General features: G+C 34.8%; 1 protein-coding gene across 11 annotated transcripts in view; it reads right to left on the reverse strand.

Annotated features, from left to right (window-relative positions):
* ADAM23 (ADAM metallopeptidase domain 23) overlaps positions 1-25197 on the reverse strand; it is an 84211-nt gene that overhangs the window by 34375 nt on the left and 24639 nt on the right. For all 11 annotated transcript variants that reach the window (XM_026112290.2, XM_026112208.2, XM_064515230.1 and 8 more), the window contains exons 4-15: positions 23987-24050; positions 20676-20758; positions 19854-19917; positions 17429-17501; positions 16824-16897; positions 15884-15949; positions 10993-11064; positions 8164-8330; positions 4979-5063; positions 4107-4197; positions 2513-2561; positions 281-380 (exon numbers count right to left, since the gene is read on the reverse strand). In XM_026112290.2, coding sequence (XP_025968075.2) covers positions 281-380; positions 2513-2561; positions 4107-4197; positions 4979-5063; positions 8164-8330; positions 10993-11064; positions 15884-15949; positions 16824-16897; positions 17429-17501; positions 19854-19917; positions 20676-20758; positions 23987-24050 — 988 coding nt within the window. The remainder of the gene's footprint in view (positions 1-280; positions 381-2512; positions 2562-4106; positions 4198-4978; positions 5064-8163; positions 8331-10992; positions 11065-15883; positions 15950-16823; positions 16898-17428; positions 17502-19853; positions 19918-20675; positions 20759-23986; positions 24051-25197) is intronic.

The following is a 25197-nucleotide window of genomic DNA, read 5'->3' on the forward strand; positions in this document are numbered from 1 at the left end:
TGCTGAATGGGGCTGTGTCTAGCTGTGTGAATCAAACTTCTAGATTTGTCATTATTTGAGCCTAAAGAATTGATGGAAAGCAAGTTACATGACTCCTCTTAAAATTATTTTTAAATGTAATTACTCTGCCTGGGAAAGAACATTCAACTTGTTACAAATAACCTCAAGAAAATCTATAATTCCCACACAGACATTTGAACAAATCAGACAGGAGTTAGCAAAATGATTTCATTTTCATTATAATGGAAGCAGAGGATGTCACTGCCAATGCATTTATTACCTTTGTTGGCCTGTTGAAAAGACAGGCACCTCCCCCACGAAGCAAAAATTCTTTGTATTCTGCAATGCTGCACTTGGAGAATTTCCTGGAATGGTATACCCTAAAATGGCAAAGAATCAGCTGAGTAAATGCCTTGAAACACCAACAGTTACTAGAAGGGAGAAGAAGGTGTCACAAAACTTTTTTAATACTGTAAATCCCAGTTTCTTACAACCACTATGCGCAACGATATGTCAGTTCATTCTTATATCTCTAAAATAAAAGCAAAACAAAAGAAAAAAGTTTTAAAAGATTTCACATTTTTTGTTACATGGATCTATGATATAGTGCAAGTGTAGTCTTCTAATCGTCCTAATATATGTGAAACTACATTATCATAACAGTTGCTATGCACCTGCTTGATTGTATAATCCAGTGTTTTATTGGGTTTACTTTTGCTGCAGCTTCAGTTTAAATGATGGATTACATTCCAGATCCCCGATCGCATGCCAGGGTTTCAAAACTGTTCAAGACATCTGTTAATAGGGTTAATTTTTAATCTAAAAGTACTTGTAATCAAAAGAACAGCTGTACAGTGTCAGACTGCAAATACACTTTGCCCATATCCCATCTCTGACTCTGGCCCAGAAAATACAGCCAGCAAAAAGCAGAGAACAGAGTACTGCATTACTGCTTGCAAAATATTCTTCCCACTTCCAACAATTTCCTGCTCAAGGACTTTCTCAGGAAGCCTTGTTCTGCTTTATTTAATAATCTTCATTGTATTTTTCTTCCATGAATTTGTCCAGTCTCTTTAAATATCTACAAGATGCCATAGCGAGGAGTTTCACAGCTTAATTACAGATGGATAGAAGAACAATTTCATCGTCTTTGTTCTGCCACCTATCTGCTAGTTTCACTTCATGATCCCCTAGTTCTTACACTGGAAGAGACAGTGATCATTTCCTATGCTGTTCATGCTGTTACAGACTTCTCTCATATTCCCTCTTATCTATCTCCTTCCCAGCCTGATGAAACCTTGTTTTATTAGTCACTTCTCACACAGAAACTGTCAAGTGCCTCTGAGGAACCTTTTTGACTTTTGATGTAGGTTTTCTGATTTCATTAGGCTTGTTTTGAGATTTGAGAATCAGAACTGCTCATGCTATTAAAGATGGGGGCAATCAGTACCATAATAACGTTCTCCATTTTGTTCTCTACTCCCTTCCCAACAGCTCGTAACATTTGATTTGTTTGACTGCTACTGAGCTGACATTTTTTCCCATAGAATTATTCTATTACAACTACAAAACCCACTTCCTGGGTATTAAAAAAAAAAAAAAAAAAAAAAAAAAGTATTGCATTCATGAGGTGACTGGCAATTACAAGTCTATGGGAAAGGATCGATTAAGCCACACAGTAATTCTACTGAAGTGACCAATTTCCAAGTATCTCATATGAAGAAAGTAAGCTCCTTCTGTCTTATTTACAATTAATTCTCACCAGGGCTTTTGCACAAATGAGCAAGCTTTCACAGTGACCACAAGTTCTCACAAGAAAAGACTCAATTAAAGACTCAAAACCTACGCTTCAGAAGCTATCCTTTTCTAACCAGTCACTTACGGTGGAGAAAAGAATCTTTGGCAGCATACGTGGGTAGAGGACAAGGAAACCACATCTGCTCCCATAAAGATATGCTTCACCCTCAGATTTCACTGACCATTTAGCCAAAGATTGAGAGCATTTGCTGAAATCATGAAAGAATTCAGCCTTCTACTTCTATTCACTGGAACAGAAGTAGAGGGATCTGATGTCAATGTCCACTCAAAATTTGAACTTTGGGCTCATTGGAAAAAAATTTAATTGAAATTTGGGAGGAAAATGGAAATATCACTTACCAAAACCATATTATAATACTTTTCAGCTGCATATAAAAAGTATAACTAGATTTATCTTATGAAAACGTACTTTCTTTACTTTTGAATCATTGTAAACATTCATAGCATTAGTGATAACAGTGTATTGCACTCAAAATTGTAAGCTCTGTGTGAGTATCTTCCTAAAATGTGAACAGCAGAGGGGGTAAATTGCTGAGATCAACGATCTATACATTTGGGCTGTTCCAATCGCCTTTATTTTTTCATTTATTAGTACTAAAACACATGGATAAAATCCAGTACATAAATACTTGTATCATAACATAAACTATGAACTCTTTTCAGAGCCCTCAAATTACTGATAGTTATGACATACCCTGTTTCCTCCATGATGCAACCGCCCCAGGATTCAGTGCAGTCACACTCTTCTCAGACAAGACCAAAATACAACAGAAAAGGAAAGCAGTTATAAATATGCTTACAATAAGTATGAAGTAATTGCTATAAAAATGGACCTTAACTAATTATACACAGGTTACATGGTTGCTTGCCTGTACAGAATCTAGCCCTAAAAATGAACAGAGCGCACTTGAAGGGACGCTAATACATTTGCAATAAATGTGGTCCTTGTATGTTTTGACTCAAGTTTCAGGCAGGATAGAAGGCTAAAGATAGATTTAAAATGTTTGTATTTTTTCCGTGACACACCTTCCTCCCTAAAAAGAGCACAGAACACCCTGAAGCAGAATTATTACTGAATAGGCCACATTTTTTCCCCTGGCATTAGATTCTTAATACTAATGTGTAAATCAGCCAATCAAACAGGCATTAAAAAAAGCAGTTGTGTGAAAGTGGATTTACAGTTTACTTAAAGCTATAGCATGCAAGCCAACAGTGACTGAATTCATAAAATAAAAACAAATGACCAATATCTTATGGTCAGTAAAAGAACAGTTATAAACTATTCATAAAAATCATTTACTAAAACAGAGACTATCTTAAAGATTCTGTATCCTGGTTACTACAGCAAATCCATACTGTTTCACAATAACAAGCATTCACAAATTATTTGTATGATTATTTCTCTATCTAGGTCATTCATTAATCTTTCTCTATAAAAGGCATCCAAATATGGAAACTAATGCAGCATTTTAACAACCCCCACCTACAGTTAAAAGAAAAAAATTTGATTTCCAAATTATATGAATTCTGTTTTACCCATAATCAGAAATCAGTGATACAGAAAATACTTCAGCAATTTCCAAGTTTATACAGTCCAGAAGCGATACTTTATAAAACAATATTTCCTCAGCCTTTCCACACTGCTTTCTAATTAACAGATCTCTTAAGGAAGTCCAATAAAGTCAGTATTACCATTCACATTTTTATGGAAGAAGCAAAAGGACAAAGTGGCAAATCTGCTTACAAGATGTGAATGGAAAAAAAAACCACTGATTTTGTTTAGCCTGAAAAAGGGCTTTTGAAGCAGTTTTGTACCTACACCCTGCGTTAAAGCTACGTCAGCCTGGTTTTCTGAAGCAGCAAGATACAAGTTGAGCTAATGTCACGCGGTAGGTTACAGTTTCTTGCTGGTTCTTCAATTATAAATTAGGAGTTTTTTTAATTTAAAAAAAAGAAGTTGGTGATAGTTCTACTTTATAGATTCTGTTACTATAGATAATGAGTTCTGAGTTAAATTAATTATGTTTCTACATTATATCTTTGAATATGTCATTTACAAATCTAACCTCCTGACTCAGAACATCAGAGGTCATCACAACAGGAGTGCTACGCTGGTGGCTCTACTTTAGTTAAACTCAAATTCTAGTACTTTTTTTTTATATATCCAAAAGCAGCATTTCTTGTTCTTCATTTGCAGCTAGTTTGGTATCTATTTCAAATATTATAAAGGAACAGTTTCTATATTTAGCCAAAAAGGAGGACAAAAGACTCCACGTCCATGTACATACTCGGTTTCCTGGCTGCTGGCTCCCACTGTATTCCAAGGTTCTGAGCAAGACTTTGTGCTAATTCCTGTGCCATGGCCAAAGGGAGGCCATACTGCATTTCAAGAGAAGAGCAATTAAAAAAAGGGGGGCGGGGGGGGGAGAGTCAGTTATTATAATGAACACTAAACCAGCTCATTTTGGCTTACAACATATCCACTACTTCAAAGTAATTTTGTCCAGCCAATCACAATTCTGTGTGCATACAAAGAAAATAACCACAATGAAATACTTAATGGAAGAAATCTTCCCCTCTTATTCTGAATGAATCCCTCTCCACTGGTCGATTTGCACAGAAGAGTGTTTGATATATATGTAAGATAGTTTTCATATAGTACGATTAACCCACGTCACAACAACAGATTTTCATTATAGATTTAAAACTGGTTTGAGAAAAAAAATTAAATCTAAACAAAGGGACCAAATTTTTCTAGCTTTAATGTCAAAAAAAAAGAAATAGTGAGAACTACACATCATCATCAACTCAGAAGATCAATCCTCTTACAGTGAGAAGACCCAACAGGAATTTCAATGCTGCATTTCAAATACTCAAGTCTGAGATTTTTGGTCTAAATTTCTGTCAGGCATACTGAAAACCAATTTAAGATCCTAATGAGAGTATAACGCAGACAGAAGGAATGCTTTTTAAAAAGCAAAGTATGGTGGGGGATAGTTTAAAGACTGTACATGAAGTCTGGCTGCGAAAGCTTTAACTTCTCAATATGTTAGTGATGCTTTTCAGTTATTTTTAAAGCCCTGAGCACTGAAATATATAAACACTGAAGTTATAATACACAGTTCCTACTTTATTTCATTTTAGTTGTGAAAAAAATTACCTCATTCACTCCTACTCCTCTGGTCACAGAACAAACCCCTCCAAAGTAACTTAAGCTGCTCCTTTTGTAATGAAATGTCACATTCCTTGTGAACAAATAAAAATAAAGAAAATATAGCAAATTGACACTGGACACCAAAGAGCTTCCTGAAAGATCAAACTTTCACACACGGTACAGTAAATTACATGCACGTTAATCTCCATCTGACATCAAAAGTTATTGTAAGTTTACAAACAGAACACAGACACCAAAGGAGTTAGACACAACTTTCAAAAAAATACTATTTATGTTGTAGAGTCACTATCAATCTCAAGCTACAAAAAAAACAAGCAGAAAAAACAAGTGTACCAGATTCCTAAGAAAATGCAATTTTAACACTTCCACTAAAAAATAACAATGAATATGTTCCAATTTATAATCTGTCAAGAAAGAATCCTGTTCTGAAATGTATCTGATCAGTGTTGAGCATTTCTGAAATTGTGTTCTTAAGCCAAAATGATTCAATTTTTTGTTTCAACTCCAAATTAAGACAGATAAGTATACCTAAGGGGAAAGTAATTTAATACTGTTTTTTTTTTTTTTTACCTTGCCTCCCTTCATTTTCCACTAATCGTTGTGCTTGTTTTTGAACAATTGATATACCATGTAACAATTACCTTTAAATACATTTATTTTTAAAATTAGCTAAGCTCCAAATAATTTAGTTGTGTGAGTTAATATAATTTGCAAGATATGAATTATTTTATAAATGTCTTTAAACGATTATGAATGATACATACTTAAACTTCATAATCATAACAACAAATCTACGCAGCCTTGGGCTTACATATCAAATGACCCCGGCAGCCTTTGAAAATGAAATCCTCTTGTAATAGCAGAATCCACCACCACCACCTCTCTCTCCATTTTTTTTTTTTTTTTTTTTTTTTTTAAACAGAAGGATAATCCAGACAGGTATATTTTTTAGTTTTCAGAAGCAGTCTGACAGCCCTTGGAATTTGAATTGCAGCCTTACTATACTAAATGCTTAAAGCTAGTGCTTTTGAAGCTTAATGCTTCAGAACAGACAGATTCACAGAATGGTTGGAGTTGGCAGGGACCTCTGGAGATTGCCTAGTCCAACCCCCCTGCTAAAAGCAGGGTTAGCTACAGCAGGTTGCCCAGGACCATGTCCCATTGGGTTTTGAATATATCCAAGGACAGACACAACCTCTCTGGGCAACCTGTTCCAGTGTTTGATCACCCTCACAGTGAAAAGGTTTTTTTCTTCATGTTTAAACAAATTTCTTGTATTTGATTTTCTGCCCATTGACTCTTGTCCTGTGACTGGATACTATGGAGAAGAGTTTGGATCCACCCTCTCTACTCTCCCTCCCATGATACTTACACACACTGATAAAATCCCTCCTGAACCTTCCCTTCTCCAGGCTGAACAGTCCCAGCTCTCTCATCCTATCCTCACATGAGAGTTGCTCCAGTCCTTTAACCACCTTTGCAGCCCTTTGCTGGACTCGTCCCAGTATATCCATGTCCCTCTTGAACTGGGGAGCCCAGCACTGGACACAGCACTCCAGGTGTGTCTCACCAGTGCTGAGTAGAGAGGAAGGATCACCTCTCTCGACCTGCTGGTGACACTCCTCCTAATGCAGCCCAGGATATCTCGCTAACCCAAAACAGAATGTGAGATTTGTAAAATTAAAGATTCTTTAGATGTTGTTATTTGGTCAGATTTGGTTAGCATATGATTGCAATTGTATTTGATTCTCAGTTTTTGATGGATCCATTTAATAAAACTGGCTGCTTATAGCAATCTTATTTCTACTTTTTATTATGAAGAACACCAGTGTTCCAGAACATTGTGGAAGAGACCTGGGTTTGATTAATTTTCTTGCAATTTTTGAGCATGATAAACAACAAAAGGAGAAAAACTGACAATCTACCAGCCTACAGCCATGAGCTGGGATGTTATTAGATGCACCAAGTTACCTCTGTTAAGTTCAGGCCCAGCACTGGACTGTTTTACTTTTCAGATTTCTTTTTATTCTGGACACCTTCATCTTTCATTCCAGACAGCTGTGATTTCACCTTGTTTGGAACCTCATCCTGCAGTTCCACTGATTTTTATTTAATATATTCTTTTTTCAGAGATTATTTTATAAAATAACACTTAACGATTTGAGAATTCAGTTACACAAACATGAATAAATTCGGGCAAGATTCCTGTAGCACTCTTCAATCACTTCTCTTTGTTAAAAAAGGAGAAACACACTTTATGTTTACAAAAGAATCTTACTTCATAACCATGCAACACTTAGAGATCCAGAACATCTATCTGGCAAGTGACACAATACATGTATAAAAGTAAATAAACTGCACACCACCAGCACCTTGTGTATCTTACAAAAAATGCAATTAGCATTGTGTTGTAATGTCTGTTCTAAGGCAGCACAGTTATGGCAGAGGCTGGAGAAGCTTCTTTATCCCTTAACTTTACCTTCCTTTGCAGGAGACTAAGGCTAGGAGAACCAAATGGAAGAGATTTTTCATTCCATCCTCCCTTCAGGGCAAGCTGCTGGGAGAAGGCTTAAGATCTTCATGCTGCACAGGGGAACGCAGTTTTCCTCTGCTATCCTTACAGTGCTGTGCAGTAAAAAATACTGTTGCTCAGGCTTGATTTTATGCCCAGTGACGCAAGTGGAATTTCCCTCAAAATACATAGCGGCTCAGAAAAAAACTCATTACTGCTCTAAGGAAGGAGAGCTTCCATTACCAAATGTTACACTAGCTGCATAGCTGGAATGCTCTTGTGGAGATACCTAATAGTGTCAGCTCTGCCCTCTCCTGCTTTTTACCGGGAAAGCAGCACATTAGAGAGTTTGTTAACAAAACGAAGTATCCTTAGGAGCTTGTCAGAAGACACTTTGAATATGCGAACACTTTCTCCCAGTTGCAAAGACATTAAAATTTCATTATACATATATCAACGTGACCATGGTATATACTGCACACATTTAAAACAGACTAACACATTAAAAAAAATATCAAAGTTGCTAAGGAAGGCAGATGTTGATTGATGTAGTGATTACCAAATAAAAAAGTAAACAGGAAGAGACAGGTAGACAAAAGCAGTAGACACAGAAGTGTATGTAACTATAATGATCTAAATCATTGTTAACAGTACATACGAGAGCAGGTGGACAGCATCAGCATGCTGTTTGATGTAGTGCTGTCGATATTTGGAGAAATCATGAAGCATCTGCAGAGGGTCAGGGTGAATATTAATACGATCTCTCTCTGTCCAGGTTTCCACAGCAACGAGAACCACCCTGGTGTTCAGCTGTTCCTTGTATATCTGAGGGCAGAGACAGGACAGGCACAGGAGTAGAACACTGGGTCAAACATGCACAGTTAGCCAGTAAGAGTAAAGCGGAAGGACAAGAGGGATAAAGCAGGAGGGAAACATGGGGAAACAGTTAGCTGGTATGCCTTGGATTTCCTAAAAGTTACTATTCCGATCATCTTCAATTTTATGTTTTAGAGGGCAAAATAACTTGCTGCTCTTTTTTTGAGCTATCCCTTTCTCTTTATGATTCTCATGTCAAATAATTTTACCATTGAGTTTTGCACAAAACCCATACAAAAATCAGCAAAGTAGAAAGATAAAGTAAACACTGCAATCTCAACAGACAAGGAAAAGCCAAAGGCAATTCCTAAGTCAAGATTAAACACATTCTCAGTTTTCCCCAATATACCCAAAACTTAAGTCACGTACGGCTTGATTTTCATTTACAGTATGATCACTTCATGCTGCTAAAGTAATATGAGAAGGAAATTAAGAGTAATAACATTTATATCAATTTTAATGTCACTAGAACAGTAGATGAGTAAATGACAATTAGGCCCCCAAAATTACAAAACAGCTGTAAAATATCCATTTTAATTTTGTTCATGATATTTGCTTCCAAGATAAAACAGCAGCGCTCTATAAGTTCAGGCCATAAAATGCCAAATTTTATTAACTAACATATTCAGAAATCGGAGATCTACAAGAGACCTTCTTTATCTATAATAGATGTTCTGCATTATCCAGGGTACAAAGAACACTTACTGAACAAATATATTTAGTCATGATTTAAAAACATTGGATGATTAATCCACTGGCTGCTTAATCCATAAAATATACAAACGTCAATTTGCTAGGTCATCTCCACAAGTTACCATATTAAATATATGATTTTATTATCTTTTTTCCAAATTATACTTAGGATACACAACATGAATTGCAAATATCCTCTTGCAGTTATAATAGCTATCTATACTGAATAAATTAGCACTCGCTGGCATGCTTTTTTGTATCAAAGGCAGCATTATCCTTATAAAAAGTTGATGGTATAATAATCAGCTTAGAAAGAAGACAATAAACATAGGAGCAAGAGAAGGAAACCAGGCAAGTTCAATTTTGTCCAAGAACTTTTAAGGAAAAAAGAGTATTAATATGTCTTAATCTGAAGGAGCTGGGCTGAGAACATACACAAGAAAATGGTTAACTCCATGAGAAAAAACAATAAAATTAAAACCCAGAAATTGTACATGGCTGGATCAACAAAGCCTTTACTTGTGTTTGTTGAGAAGAAAATGAAGTCAACAGGAAGGGAAGGATGAAAGAGGGATCAGAGAAACTGGCAGTCTCTGAAAGCCTATATCATTTTTCTGATAATATTTCAGAAAGAAATGCAGCCCACTCCCTCTGAACATAGAGGAATAAAAAGGCAGAAATTCCTGCTATTTTTCATGTTGCATTTAAAGAGAGAAGTGGAACTGTTCACACACACACGCGCGCGCACACACACAGAGCAGAGCAAGATGGAAAAACAGAAAGAATAGTTAAAGAAAGGAAAGATAGATTAAATAACTGTTGTTGAAATGCAGAGGAAATACCAAGAAACAATGATCAGAAGAAGAAAAAATGAAGATGCTACCATTTCTTTGGAAATATGTGATATAAAGTGCATAAATATTAATTATTCCTATTATTCATATCTTTATCTACTCTAGTATCTCTTATTCAAACTATAGGCATTTTCAGATTGTTACTGGAAAATATTTCAAAACATTTCCAGTATTTCATGTATAATAAATATATTTATCTAAATTTTCAATGTGCATTGTATTTTATATACAAGATATTAAGTACAAATACTGTACTGCTTCCTCTATACTAAGCAAACCATGGACAATATTTTGCATTGAATCACATTGCACAGCTCTATTGCTATCAGTGATGTTACTTGGAAAGTAAGTCGCAGTTTTGATAAGCATTGTATTCACGACTGCTAGAGAACCTATCTTGCTTTCACTACAAATGCAGCTCCAAACGTGTGGTTGCTACCCCAAAAATGAGACAAAGTGAATTTTTACCATAAATTTTACCTTTAGTTTATATGCTCTATGTAAAGTTATTCTGATTTTAGTCATAGATAAGTATGGTATCTGTCAGTGCCACCCATTTATAATGTACTACAATGAGATATTTTGTTTTTAAGCTATAAATACAGATTTATAATGGAGAATTATTATTCACACCTTCTGTTTTTCTCCCAATAAACGGGTGCATCCATTCTGAACTACAGTCCCAGCTTCAACCATTCATGGCAGCTATGAGCATTTCGTGAATCTATGAGTGTTTCATGAACCTAAACTCTATTATCTCATCCTCAAGCAGTGACAAATGCTGGAAGCTCCTTCAAAAGTTCCAAATCCCCTCTGCCAAAAGCAAACTACAGTAGTTGCAGACTCTGAGAAAAACATCAAGAATAATTTGGTGGTTTCTTACACATTTACCTCCAGCTATTTTTCTGCAGAGAAACTGGAAATCAGTTTTAAAGTCTAACTCTTACAGCTGCTCATTATATGTATATTTTTTTAACCTAATATCTGCTAATATTAAACTTTCTAAATATGCTGCTAGAATAATAGTCACTGATACACCTTACATAAGTCATAGTGATACTTACAGCATCCACAAGGTTTACCACAGACTTGGCAAAATTGTTTGTGTATGCATTTGAAGAACGATGTTTTTTGAACTAGAAGGAGAAAAAAATAGAAAACAGTGAGAATCTGAATATTTACTACCAATTCCTTATTTTTACAACAAGGAAGGATAACTAATATTTTAAGACATGCTAAGTGAAAACTCAAAACAATCCTCTTCCCAGATCACAGCATGTATTTCATGTTCAAGAAACCCTGTCAGATAAAGGAAGCCATGGTTACTAGAGAGTCTTTTACACCACCAAAAGCCATAAGAAGTATTCTATTTAGAACCATGGTTCAAATGTTCAAAAGAAAATTAAAAGTAAAACGATTCCTCCAGAGCTCATAAACAAGAGGTCAATATTAAGAAGAGGCTGTGCCCATTAAAGCTATGCTTAACCTGATGACTTAAATATTAAACTCTGCTAGCCATATATCATGACTATAAGACATGAAGATGTCCCCATTATCATTTGTCCTGTGTACAGCTCTTAGCGAAGCTATCCTTCCTCCGGTATAGGACCAGATTTTTATGATCAGTAGCATCAGTTATGCCAACAGGCAGGCAAAAGAAAGAGGAAATGCATGCTAAAAATAAATGTGCATTTGAATATTGAAAGAGTTACATTAGATATCTTTTATGTTCTGAAAATTCTTCCATTTTTGTAGATTTAGATGAGCTGTACTGCAAGTTCTGCTTCCTAATTCCTGTGCATGTCAATATAACAGTTCTATGTCTTTCCACATCCTGCTCTGCAAAATCCTCTCTGTTCAAATTCAAATTTGCCAAAGATGCTGCTATGGTATCTGAGTATGAACCCACAACTTAAAGAAAAAAAAAGTAAAATTACAAACCAAAAACGTACTACAAAGTATGATTTGCAATAAGAAAAATAAAAGTCTTCAGAATTTCATAGAAAAGGAACACAAAATTGCATACGAATTGCATAGAAAGGTAAAGTGTTCATAAAAAAAATCTTTCATTTCAACTGCTGCTTAAAAGCAACACATCTCATCACTTAATGAGCGACATCGTCAAGTTCCACAAAAGCATCAGCTAGTCTTACTCTGAAACATGGCACCCCATGTGAGGCCTTGAAACAAGAGGGTCCAGACTCTTCTCTGAGCAACTGAGGAGCTCCTCACATCCAAAAGAAGTTAGACACATGATTAACTACCTTCCTAAATCAGAATTACAAAACAGAAACTCCCTGGTTTCCATGATTATGCTTGGATCCAAGGTGAAAACAAAACTGAAAGACATCTACACTTATAAACTGAAATAATCCATTTCTCAAATTGAAAGTCAAAACAGCGATCTCAAGAGATATGAAATCCCCAATATATTATTAGGTTAAAAAAATTCCATTCCTTTAAATTCTAGTTATTTTTGCACAAGTAATCCAGTTTTATATATATGAAAAGCCATACAGATAACACATAGTTCAAACTCTTTAATACTGGCTGAGGCTCATTCATTTGAATGCAGAAAGATAAGTTTTTTACATATGTGGTTATTCACTGTTAAATTCCATGATCCTCTCTTACCTGCATGTGCACAGATGGTTTTAATACACAAAAATCCTACTGCATAGGTCTGCAGGGACCGCAACCCTACAACTATTCTCAAAACAAAGTGCTTTCTGCAGTGCTGGTAGGAGCTTCAAAATGTACCCTGAAAATAGTAGCTATGTCACAGGATTCTGTTCCCTAGTGAACCATGACACTAGTACAAAATAATGGAGGGAGTCATTAGGGAGGGAGGAAGATTTGCTTTGTTTTTTGTTTTAAGACAATCCCAAGCTTTCCCAGAAGTGGAAAGCTAAAATAATATGCTTGAAAAAACGTTCTTGGTTTTCAGTAACATATGTATACACTAAAACCAATACTGATATGTATTGATATGCCTTTAAGCATGGTTTCTAAAACAGAAATTAAAAAGACTAAGCCTGTAAAAAGTGCAAAAACCTAATTAAATAAATTTAACTGTGCCTTTAGTGTTACAAGAAATTAAAGTTTTGTGAAAGCATGTAATATTAACCACTTAGCAACACAATGTCGAAAGAGGTTTAAGATAATTGCTTCCAATGCAGAACCTTGTTACAGGAGAAATCTGCCCTCTACTGGTAAGCAGATAACCTTAAAAGTACTCTTAATAAGCTCTGGATTGGTAGCCGTTCTCGTAACTGTGAACACTTCCTTAAGTATATCCATTTTACTCCTTGAAAAGCATCACTACCTGCTTCTGAGTCACTGACAGTTCTGAAGCAAATAACGTTGAATGCTTGTGGTCTAAAGTTCTAACAAATAAAGCCTGAGATGAAACAACAACTAGTGTCTAACAAGTGTAGTGAACAGGGTGGTCATCCTTTAAGCACCTAACACGAGAGGCCAGCGAAACAGACAAATATTATCTCTTCATAAGGAACACCAACCACACACCTCAGACAAGATGACAAAATGTTTTTAACTGCAGTTACTGTGTGCTCAAGTGAGAAGAGTTTAAGAAGTTCTCACCCTACTCCTCCCACTCATTCACATTCCCCCCACACTGGTGAAGTGACACAGATGAAATACAGATTATTTTTAGCCCAGACTATTTCTATGATTTATTAACCAGAAATGAGGAAGGTTACCTGTCTATTCAGCCCTGGAATGAGTGCACAATACTGCATCCTACTGCATCCCAACTATTTCTTACTCTTCAAAATCCTCCTTCAGTGTTGACAGAGAGCCCAAAACAACAACATACAGTATTGGGAAAATCTGCTGTAGAATGAGAGACTCAAGAAGCTCCATAGATTTATATAAGTTTAAAAGGTGATTTTACTTGCACATAAAATAAACTCTTTTATCAATATAATTTGATTAAAAAAACAAGTCTTGTTCACATAGGAGCAAAGTCATACTAAGAGTTGATGCCCAGAAAGCCACACAAGGCAAGGCCAAACTCAAAATGAGGCACATTCAGATTGCTATTAGAGTAACTTGTTGTGGGTTGCAGAACGTTCTTCACCACTAGAAAAAACCCACACTGAGTATTTTTCCATTACAGATATGGGTCTTGCTAAAATGTAGCTATTGGACTCAAAGAATTACTTCAGAAAAGTCCTGCAAGCTGTATGTTTAGAATACCAAAGCAGTCTTACCATCTACCACTGTACAAAAAACAACTGTTCACCAGAATAAAACACAGCACAGGGTATACACATTCTAAAACTTTAACAAATAAATATTACACAGTCCCAGCTATTTCCTCTGAACCTATGTCTATGACCTAGTGTATGAATAAGACTTCTTTAGCATAGATAATAAATGCAATCATCACCCTTGGCTTGTAATACAAAACTTTGACATCAAAAATTTTCTTTCTGGGGGAAAAAACCCAAACAGCAAAAAACAAGGCTTTGTCATTCATTTGGTGAATATTTAAATTAAAACATCTTTTTGGACATGATTTTGATGAGCTATTCTTTACTTTAAATCATAAACTAGGTAAAAGAAAAAAGGCCAGAAAAGTGAGTCAGAGAATCTGTCGGAATGCTTGCACATCTGGTCTCTGCTGTACACCTAAGCATACTTTTATCATCCAAACATTTTCATCATGCGTCCAAGAAAGGCTACTTTCCTATTCCTGCTTTTCTGCCAATCATGTAAAAATGTGATGCAAATGAAGAAAGATTTACTAATCTACTTTCTTTTTAAAAGGAAAGTCCCTGAAAAACAGAGCTGGCCTATCTTCCCTTCTCTCCCCAATAATTCTCATTGAAAAAAGGTCTTTTTAAGGTTTACAGACATATCTGCATTTTTACCAGAATAATTTCAGAGAAAAAAATTGAGAGAAGGAAGACAGAAGGGGAATATAATATATAACTTTACAAAACTTCAGACTGTGGTAACAACAACAGTCAACTTCTATCCAATAGTTTAGTGGTTAAAATCTTTGACCAAGACATGAGAATTGGAAATGGAACTCCCACTTCTGACCAAAAAGATTTGAACTTACATCCCCCACGTCTTAGGAAATACTGTCTTAATCATTAGGCTGCAAAATAATCTAAGGTTAGAGCATTGTTGATCTCTGGTGATACTACTGGGTATCCTGACACTTGTGATGTTTTACAAAAAGGATCTTAAAATAGTTCTTGAGGTTTACAAAACTTACTACTTTCTAGGCCTCACTTTTCTGATTTACTCTTTTTTATAGCAGTAATGCACTGACATTTTGATAGCTCTACCTTACTTGGCATAACTAGTGAAAGCAATAACATTTAAATAACATGTCAGTTGGTCTGATTTTTTCCCCGTTACCACTCAAGGCAAAAAGGAAAAATAATCTTTTTTTTTTTTTTAATTACAAATGTCAAACACTTTCCTGAATCGAACAAACTATCTTGTACTTCATTATGAATCTCGTTTATAAGCATAAAATAGCCAGGAAAAATGAGACAGTTTTGTCTATATGCTTTGCTGCATTCAATTTTAAGTTAGTAAAACTGAACTTAGGGTAACAAGTTCTGACCTCTCTCTTTATTTCTTTGAAGATAGGATGCAATGTTAGAGTCTGACAGTGTATGTATTTCAGACAGAAAGGTTTTATTGCATTACTGTATTGTTTATGAGCATATTAAATTATACATACTATATCAAAATGTTTCAGACATATTTTGAATACTTAAGTGCTATAGAAAATGCTAGATATCATCAAGCATTATTAACTATTATGGCCTGTACTGTCTTACAGTAAAATGGTAGTAATTGCTGATATAAAAAATACGTGAGCCAAAAAAAGCTGATGAGGCATGGTGCTGTACATCAACCTACAAATTCTGATCAAAAGGAAGATTACCAGTGAATTGATATACTTGCCATTTTATGGTCATTGACTATCATGAGCTCCAGATATTTCATCTCTTCAAAGATACCACGAGACGCCTGATGGATTGAAGACATATTTTGAGAAATCATGAAGCTGTAGTAATTTTCAAAAATAACTGCAGTTGATTTAATAGGATTACTCATAAATATTTCATAGGGTGTAAACCTGTCAGAACTGGGTCAGCTCTTCAACTAGGGTAAATCATCATAGCTCCACTAACTTTGTGAGTTATGATAATTGACACTGGCTAAGAATCTGAGTTACGTTGTTTAGAATAAGTTAAGAGTCAATTCTTTTGGTCTGGCACAGAAGAAGTCATTGTTTTCTTATTTTCACAAAGGAGAAAAATCTCAAACACTAAAAGCTCTTGGTTTACTGTACTACTCATCACAGATTTAAGGTAAAAGAAAAAATATTAAAAAATCAAAAAATATACTGTGTATTGTACAACTCAGTGCAGAAATACAAATAAATCTTCTTAAACTCATGCATTCCACTGGCTCTGACCATATGCATATGCAGATCATGTGGCCTGTCCACTTCTGTTCTCTGAATAACCCAATTCCGGATGACCTCATTTAGAGTTTTTCTCTGATCATGCTACGTAATGAGCCAAATGAAAATAAAGTCAGATGGTAGCAAGACTTCATCCAGAATTATTCTCTGTCCACAAGCAGACTCAAAACATAAAATTCACCATTTTCTAAACTCATTTTCACTATTAAACTTCTGTTATTTGGTATACAGTACTGCTGTCACTGTTTTCTCAAAATATTCAAATTTTAAAGGACAATCTTACTGTTTTGAAAATTGTGCTGTGTGACATTTTAAGGTATCAAAAGATATTTTCTTTGCCAAAGCCTATGTTCACACAATATTAAAGAATGAGAAAATGAATGCTTTTTTATAAGTGGTCACACTTCTACTCACTGCTCTCTTTCTTCTCTTTCTCCTAAGCCACTGTAATTCAGATAGAAAGGGCCATTCAGAACTGGATTCAGTTTCTGTAGAAAATAGAATTTAAAAAATTCACAACATTAATTTAAACTACTGATATATGCTATCCGAATCAAAAGTAGATTGAGATCACCAAAACTAGAATAACCTTTGATACTTAACAGTTCATTCTTTAAAATCCACAAAACAAAGCATCTCAAGTAATTTAGAAATCTAAAATTAGAACTAAAATAAGCATGACAAGGTAAACAGACTATAACCTGAGCTTAGAACAGATGTTCTCTTTCATCTCTTGCCCTCAACAGCATTAATATCACTGATTTAATTAAAAGATTTGTAGAAGAAAGCTGAATATAAGCATTTATGGATGGAAATTTTTCAGCTGCTTTTCCAACAGCTCTGAATTCCATTGCAATAATTGCAAAGAAAAAAAAAGTCAGTTTACTATCTATTTTTAAAGTTTTTCTAAATAATCAGTAATTGAATATAGGCTATGTTAGCCTAATATTCAAATTGTTCAAGTTATATGTATGATTATTTCCAGTACGGAAAAATTCAGAACATCAGCAAAAACATACCAAGATCTTGCAGCTGCTTAGAGGCTTGAGTTCCGTAAGTTCTCTGGATGATGTGCGGCCTACTTTTACTTTCCTAGCAAGAAAAATGTGTGACATTTTTTTCTTATTAATAACGTCAAAGTAAAGTGAGGCACTTCTTCAGTATTTATCATACTTACTATTTTTCCAGAAAATGCAATCAGCTATAGTACCAATCTGACATAGTACCAATTTAAAAAGCAATCTGTTTATAATCCTGAGCAAATCACGGAAGCCTCTATGCTTCAGCTCATTCTCTGGCATACGAAACTGAAATATAACAGATGTCTTTGAGATTACTTGAAAAAATTCCTTTAAAATCCTTAGTGTCACAGAATACCAAACATTTTTTCTGATAAATCAAAGACTATGTATCTAGACCAAATCTTCCCGTGCCAGATGAAAAGCAAGCACACAGTTAATAAATATGACAGAAATGTGGCTTCCTAACTGCAGCAAAATGCAAGAAACTATGCAATAAGATATCTTCTATTTTAGCCTGGTTTAAATGCTGAATACACCACTAAAAAGGAGAACACTTTTAATGCATGTTTTCTTTAGAAGCCTCATATGCCCCAAATTATCACATTTTGTTATCTGCTCTAGAATACACCTATCTTTTCTTCCTTAAAACCTCTTCTGCAGAGCTAGGCCAAAGAAGCAATTCTTTTCAAAGGGTAGGACACTCTTGTTTTCTAACTCCTGTGAGAAACATTTAATGCACTGAAGGAAAATACCGCACATATTTCCGGGGTTTCTGTGAACAGAATATAGTTTATATGGCATCTACCATATTTAACGTTAATCAAGCTGACTAAACCACATGCTGAAATTGATATTAGCTGTGGCCAAGATATTTATCTCACGTAGTACAATCAAAGATGAGACTCTGAGAGCTCTCTGTAGCTATATTATTTTGATCTTCAGCAGTTTTGAGAAAAAAATTCATCTCATCTGTCCTTTTATGGTTCAAATTTCTGCTTGAACCCTCATCAGACTTCATAGATGGCATCTCATTTTTATAACTGGCATTGTACTTAAAGGACAGTTTATAGAACCTGGGGGGTTTTTTTGGCTCTACTTTCAAGTTTTACTGAAATAATACATTGAGAGAGATTCTATTTTCCTTGAAGAGAACCTCCTAATTTTCTGTCCACTCATGCAAGAAAACACAATTTTGTCAAATTTTCCTCTGCCTGCTATATGAGTACCATTGCATAAAATAACATTTTGATGTGCTACATCAAAATGCAATACATAGCTTCCACATGGCACATAATATTGTTCCTGAGGGCATTGAGAAATATCAGTCTTTTTAAGGTGTAATACTTTCCAAAGTGTCATTTCCATAGTTTCATTTACAGACCAAGAATTGACCAACCAAATGATACTGATTCCTCTGAATGTTAATCTAGTCTACTTTAAAAGTGTCAAGAGTCAAAGATTTTGCAGATCTTTCTCTGGACTCTAAGTTCAGCTTTACAGTGACTGAAACACAACAGTTCTACAGCATTATGTTATTTATCATACATTGGTAAGTACTGGAGAGACAAGCTTGAGAGCTACAATACAGCATCTATAATACATGCCACAGACCAAACAGGATACAAACATTAAGAATTCCCTGTCTCTGTGCTGCAAAATCATTTTCTTGAAAATCGTTCAAAGCCCTGAGCCATTCAGGAGGTTGAAACACACCTGGTTTTACGTACTGTCTATGACATGTGGTCAGTTCTATTAACAGCCAAAATTTTAGGAACAGCTGTAAAATTATAATACACTTAAGATGAAGTACGAAAATCATTACGGCTGACAAGACATTTGCATAAAACAGTCCCAAATGCTGATCCAGCATATTCATGTGCTTGGATCAGAATAATTTAAGCTATATGGTGACCACAGACTTTAAACGTACAAGCTGTATGATACCCAGATATAATTATCTACTTCATTAAGCTCCTTGTGGAAATATGGTAGATCAAAGAGCAACCTCATCCAACTTCGAAACTGGATCCAGCTTTTTTGAGAGATGGATCAGATGACTTCCAGAGGTCCCTCCTATGAATCTATAAATCCTTGAGTTTAAGTAACAGATCAAATTTATACACACTTTTTGCCAGTCCGCAACCATTTGCTACAGAAACACAATTTTACAGTCAAACATCTAAAAGATCAATAAGGACTGGAAAAGGAATGATTTAAAAAAGCAGAGAAAAATCTTAAATAATTCATATTTGCACAGTTCTTGCCTTAAATAAATGCCAACTAGGTATTTTAGAAGAACACGTTTTTCGTATGAATGCATGATGGATGACTCATCTATTGATTTATTCTAATACTTTCATTTGTTATTCCTTGTGCAATCCCTTTCTCAAACCAAGCAAAATATAGATCAAAATAAACTTACTGCACTGTGGGTCAAATTCATTGGTTCTATCAAGTACAAGTAAGTACTATCTTCGAACATGCCACTAGAACATGGAGAAACAGAAGACACATTTAGTATTATCACAAGAATTTATCTGACTCCAGTATGTGATTTTTGGTGAGATGAAACCAAACTTAGGGCTGAAAAACTGACCAATACTAAAATAAATCTCGTACATAATTGTTACTAATAAATGTGGCTAAAATGCAAAATTAATTTTGTGACAGACCAGGTATTTTGTAATGGACTAACATTGAATGCTAACGGGCATGTAATGGTAAAACACCAAAAAGAGTATAGATTTGACCTTGGAGAGAGGCAGTCCTGAGACAGAAATTAGCATGCAGATTATAATCATCAGCTGAACTTTACTTAACAGTAACTAATCCTTGCAAGGACTATTTCTTACATTCTTTCCCTACATGACCTAACAAAAAGATCAATTTTTCAACAGGCTTATACAATCATACATGAACACCAAGTATACAAAGTGCTGAAGTACAATTCTAATTTTTACTCTGTCATAGTCAGTCATCTTGATGAAGTATTTATTGGGCCATCTTGGTAAAGTATACTTACTGTATTCAAAGGCTTCATGAGACAGTATCAAAAATCCTAATCCTGATGATACTAAAAAGTGGGTTAGCAGTTTGGTATAGCTGGTACTGGTATTTCAAAACACTAAAATCTTTGGGCATGTAGAATTTCAGTCCATCACACATTAAGAGACAACACTCAAGAGTGTTCTTGCTCAGCTAATCAGCTAATAGTCTTATTTAAAAAATGAGAAAGCGCACTTACTGCAGCCCATTACAAGTTGAAAGAGCAGCTTTAGAATCCTTGATGCCTCTGATATTTCCATGATAGTAACAATGCTCTCCACCCTAATAATGTTAAAACCAAACAAAACAAAAAACAACACAAGCACAAAATTACTGTAATTTCATGCATGTTGCTTAAAAACAAGGGGAAAAAAACTTAACATCTTGTATCAGAAAAAAATTCAGAGAAAGGAGTGACTGCTAAATTAAATGCTCCGAACACACCTAACAGCGAGTGACAAGACCTGGGATCCTCACAAAACAGAGTTGCAGTGACTTTCTTTTTAAAGTATAGACCATTATATGAAAATGGCCCTCTCTGGCTAATGACTACAGCACTTAACCCATGTTTCACAACTCCTGAATCACTGACTGGTATCTACCCGCCTCCTAAAAACATGCTATATCTCTAAAGCTACTGGCTAGTCTGTGTTGGAGCACCCTCTATCAATCATGCTGAAGCTGTTCTATTCTGTAGAAAATACAAAAATTCACGGAGTCAGAAAAAGAGAGCTTGACTCTATACTAAAGAGGCTAGTAAGTTCTTCTAGGGAGAAATCCTAACAGCAGACTACAACATATAAATGATTCAGATGAGAAATTCAGAAATAATTGCATTGTCAAGCAACCATCTGCTCACATACAAGATCTCCTAGTGTCAAAATAGGTTCATGAGGACCTTTTTAAAATTTCTGACTTTTTATAGTTTCACAGTGTGTCATTTTTCTCTAAACGTTCTGTTTGTCTTCTTCGTAAATCTGTACTATTTAATTTCTCCACACAGTGGAAGTGGGGTTCCACTGCCTTAAAGTTTCCTATTACTTTGATTGTAAACAACTAAGTATGTAAAAAAAGTAAAGTCTTTAGCATATCTTAATGATTACCTACTTGTAGGTAGCCACATAGCAGATTATTAAACCCTCTCACATTCTACAGAAATTAATTCTATCCTTCCTGCTGGATAGCAGAATTACTAACCCTTAAAATCCCATAAACCACTGAGGAATAGATTGATTAGGCTGTTAGAGACTTACAGAACTACTTATTGTGAATAAGGGTAGAATAAACTGGCTTCACACGAATGATTCAATCAAGTAAGCAAGTAGAGTATATTTATTTTCTATCAACAGAAACAAAGATCAGGAGCAACATTAACAGACTGTTCAGGCTACCTGTGTTTAGAAAGAAACCACACTAGTGAATGTAGAAGCTTTTAGATATCAGAAATTCTGCTGCTATAGGTCAGTGAAGCTAAGATGAGGAAAACTGAATGATTTACCTCATTTAAGAAGTTAGTCTTTAATATCTGTCAACAACAATCCCAGCTAAACTAAAAATTAAACGAGAAGTTCTCAAAAAATTTAATTAAAAACCTTTTAGTGTAGTTGCATCTCTCACATATTGTTAGAAAACATATTGCTCATCATCAAAATATTCTTAATTCTGGTAAATGTCACATGTCATCTGAATTCCAACAACCTTATTAGACCCATAGCTTCTGCAATTATGCTAATTCAAGGAATTACCAAAGATGTAAGAGACCTTTGTTTAACTAAGCACGGCATTATTTCCATTTTGCATCTCATTTAATGAGCTATTCAGATTCTGAATGAAATTTCTAATGGACTCTATTGTGCACAATTAAATCCATGTATTATAGGAAAAGCAATTGCTACATATTTACTTTTCCGTCAGTGAGAATGCATAAACGATGCTTTAACAATCAAATTGCGATCATCTTTCTCACACAAGTAGTTTTCTGAAAACTAAAGATATTCATGTGAGTGAGAAAATGCCGTTTGTTTTTCAGTGTTTTCACTCTTATAGTATACTATGCCTTTCTAGAAAATGCAGTCTCACTTCTTTATAGCCACATCAGGAAAAAAAACTATCTATTATTTATCTAAGTCTAAAAAGGATTATAAAATATTGTGAAAGCTTAGGATACAGTCTTTATTTGATCTGCAGAAATTGTGTGTATATTTTCTGAACTTATAATGAAGCCTTTTGTGGATTAATGTGACCTCAGGAGCTCCATTACTGTTTCTAAATCAATCAATTCAGAAAGCATCCCCTAGGAAGTTTGGATCAAGTTACTGCAGCATGCAAAGGTAGCCCATTTGCTGAGTCTAAAATTCTAATAAAATTTTCCAGTCAGATTCATGATTCAGCAACCGCACTGCTCAATGCTTGTGCTGCAGCTGACAATTGCACGAGCTTGTCTAAATGCCAGAAGGAACTGTTTTCTTGCTTCATTTAGCATTTTTGCCCATTCTCCAGAGTATTAAGTCTTATCAAAATGAAACAATTTCCTTAATATGGTGCATGCAGCAATTTCTTTTTTTAATGGAAGAAAACAAAACAGTATGTTGCAATAATTATATTGCAATATAACCATCTAACTTCATCCTAATCTGTGATATATCATTCTATCTGCGATTTTCTATAACAAGGTAAAACCAATCAATTAGACATCTAATTCTTGGATAAGCAATAGTCTCACCTTGATCTGAAGGCATAAGTGCAACTTGAATGTTTGCTTCCTCCACTCTATATAGCGATGTATTTCACTTGTAAAAAGCTCACAACAAATACTCTAGTATTTGTATGAAATTTGAAAAAAACTTCCATTAAAATGTGTTTTATAACCTTGCTATGAGCCTACCAAGCTTCACTTTGGTACAACAGCAAACTAAAAGTTTATTTTGGTTCCCTTAGTCTGTGCTGAGGTATCTTGCGCAACTTAATCTCTGTCTTTGGATCACTAGTCTATACCACTGAATTCAATATAGAAGCTAGTTTGACAAATGTAAGTAATTAGGTGTCAAGTAATACAGAGGTTTTGTACTAGCTCCAGAGGCGAAGGTTTCACTCAGTCTTTTATTTTCTGTTTCACAACTGTATAACTCTTGCAAAGAAAAGTCATGGCAAGTTTGTTTGTTTGTCTTAAATTTGTACTTTGTGCTAAGGGCAAGTAAATAATTAATGATTATACTGATGGTAACCTTTTTGTAGAGGCAACTCAAAAAAAAAAAAAAAACCTATTCTGGTCTGGCAATGTCTGGATTATTTTCAGTGCTACCACCTACCACTGCTCTCCAAGCTTTCCTTGTTGCACAATTCTTCATGTATTACTGAGGAATCTTGACAAGATCAGATCACAGTTACCTTATGTGTGTGGACAAAGGTTTCTGGTGTTTTAAAAAGTCTTGTAAAAGTTTTTTTTAAAAGTATTGTATTGGCACTGTTCCTTCAGAGAGACAATTCTGCTTTATTTTCAGAGCACAATACCTTAGAAAACTTCCGCTTTCCATCTTCATAGTGAATCTCCACATAATTGGAAGATAACAAATCACTGTCAAGAAAAGGAAACACTAAGATGAGAAAAACCTAAATATTCTTTCTACTTTCATGTTGTTTTAGTCAGAATCCTCAAATCATTTTTTCTTTCCTTGTAAATTGATTAATAATAATAATAATAATAATAATTTGGCAGCTTGTGTCCAATAGTTTACTGATGCGCTGTGATGCAGATTGTGTTTCAGACAGGAACTTCATTCTGCAATCTAATTGCCTTTATTTTAGCTTTACAGTAAGATTATCAGCCTTTTAAATATGGGAAGAATTTTTCAATGGCTTTTGAATTTTGTTTGCTGCTAACTTGTATTGACAAAATGTATGTTTAGTTTGTTGTTGTTTTCAAGTAAGTTTTATATTTGATCTAAAAATGATACATAATATATGCAAGACTGAACAAATACATACATGATTGTCCTGAAGATAAGAGTAAGTTGTATACTTTTATCTGTACATCCATATCTGCAAAAACGTGAACTTTTTCTAAAAATTTTGACATTCTCAAAAAAAACTACCCCTTTTCTTCCTCTCATCTTTTCTTCTCAGATCCTCTTTTCACTCTTAATTCTTCCCAAGCCATTCTGGCAAAACACAACATTTCTGACGCATAAAAAATCCCCATACTGTAAAAAAAATTTGCAGTCTTAATTTCTTTTTTTTAAAACAAATTAGGCAGCCTGTGGAGATCCAGGGATAGCTTCAATGACCCATTCACATCTCGACTCAAAATAACTCAGTTATTATCAAAGTTGGAACATACTGGCCTGGGGACAGCAAAACAGCTAAACATCTTTACTGGCACTATGACATATGCATTATAAGTGTTCTACTTAATATGGTCTAAAATACTCAGCATTGTTCAGGCCTCTAAGAGCCTTTACCCTTCTAAGCAAAAAATTCATGAAAGGGTCTGATTGTAGCACAGATATGAAAAGAAAAATACTGCTGCTATGAATAAAAAAAAACCTTATGGAAGCCTGGTCTGACAAAATAGTTCTGATGGGAATTCATGACTAAAAACAACTTATAATAATGGGTATCTCAAACTCAAATGAAGCTATTAGCAACCCTTATAACATTTTTACTCTAGGACTATTGGCTCATAAAATCAATTCATGCTGCACTTATCAGGCATTATACTTATC

The sequence above is a fragment of the Dromaius novaehollandiae genome, chromosome 7 (genome assembly GCF_036370855.1).
Source record: "Dromaius novaehollandiae isolate bDroNov1 chromosome 7, bDroNov1.hap1, whole genome shotgun sequence".
In the NCBI taxonomy this organism is placed as follows: domain Eukaryota; kingdom Metazoa; phylum Chordata; class Aves; order Casuariiformes; family Dromaiidae; genus Dromaius; species Dromaius novaehollandiae.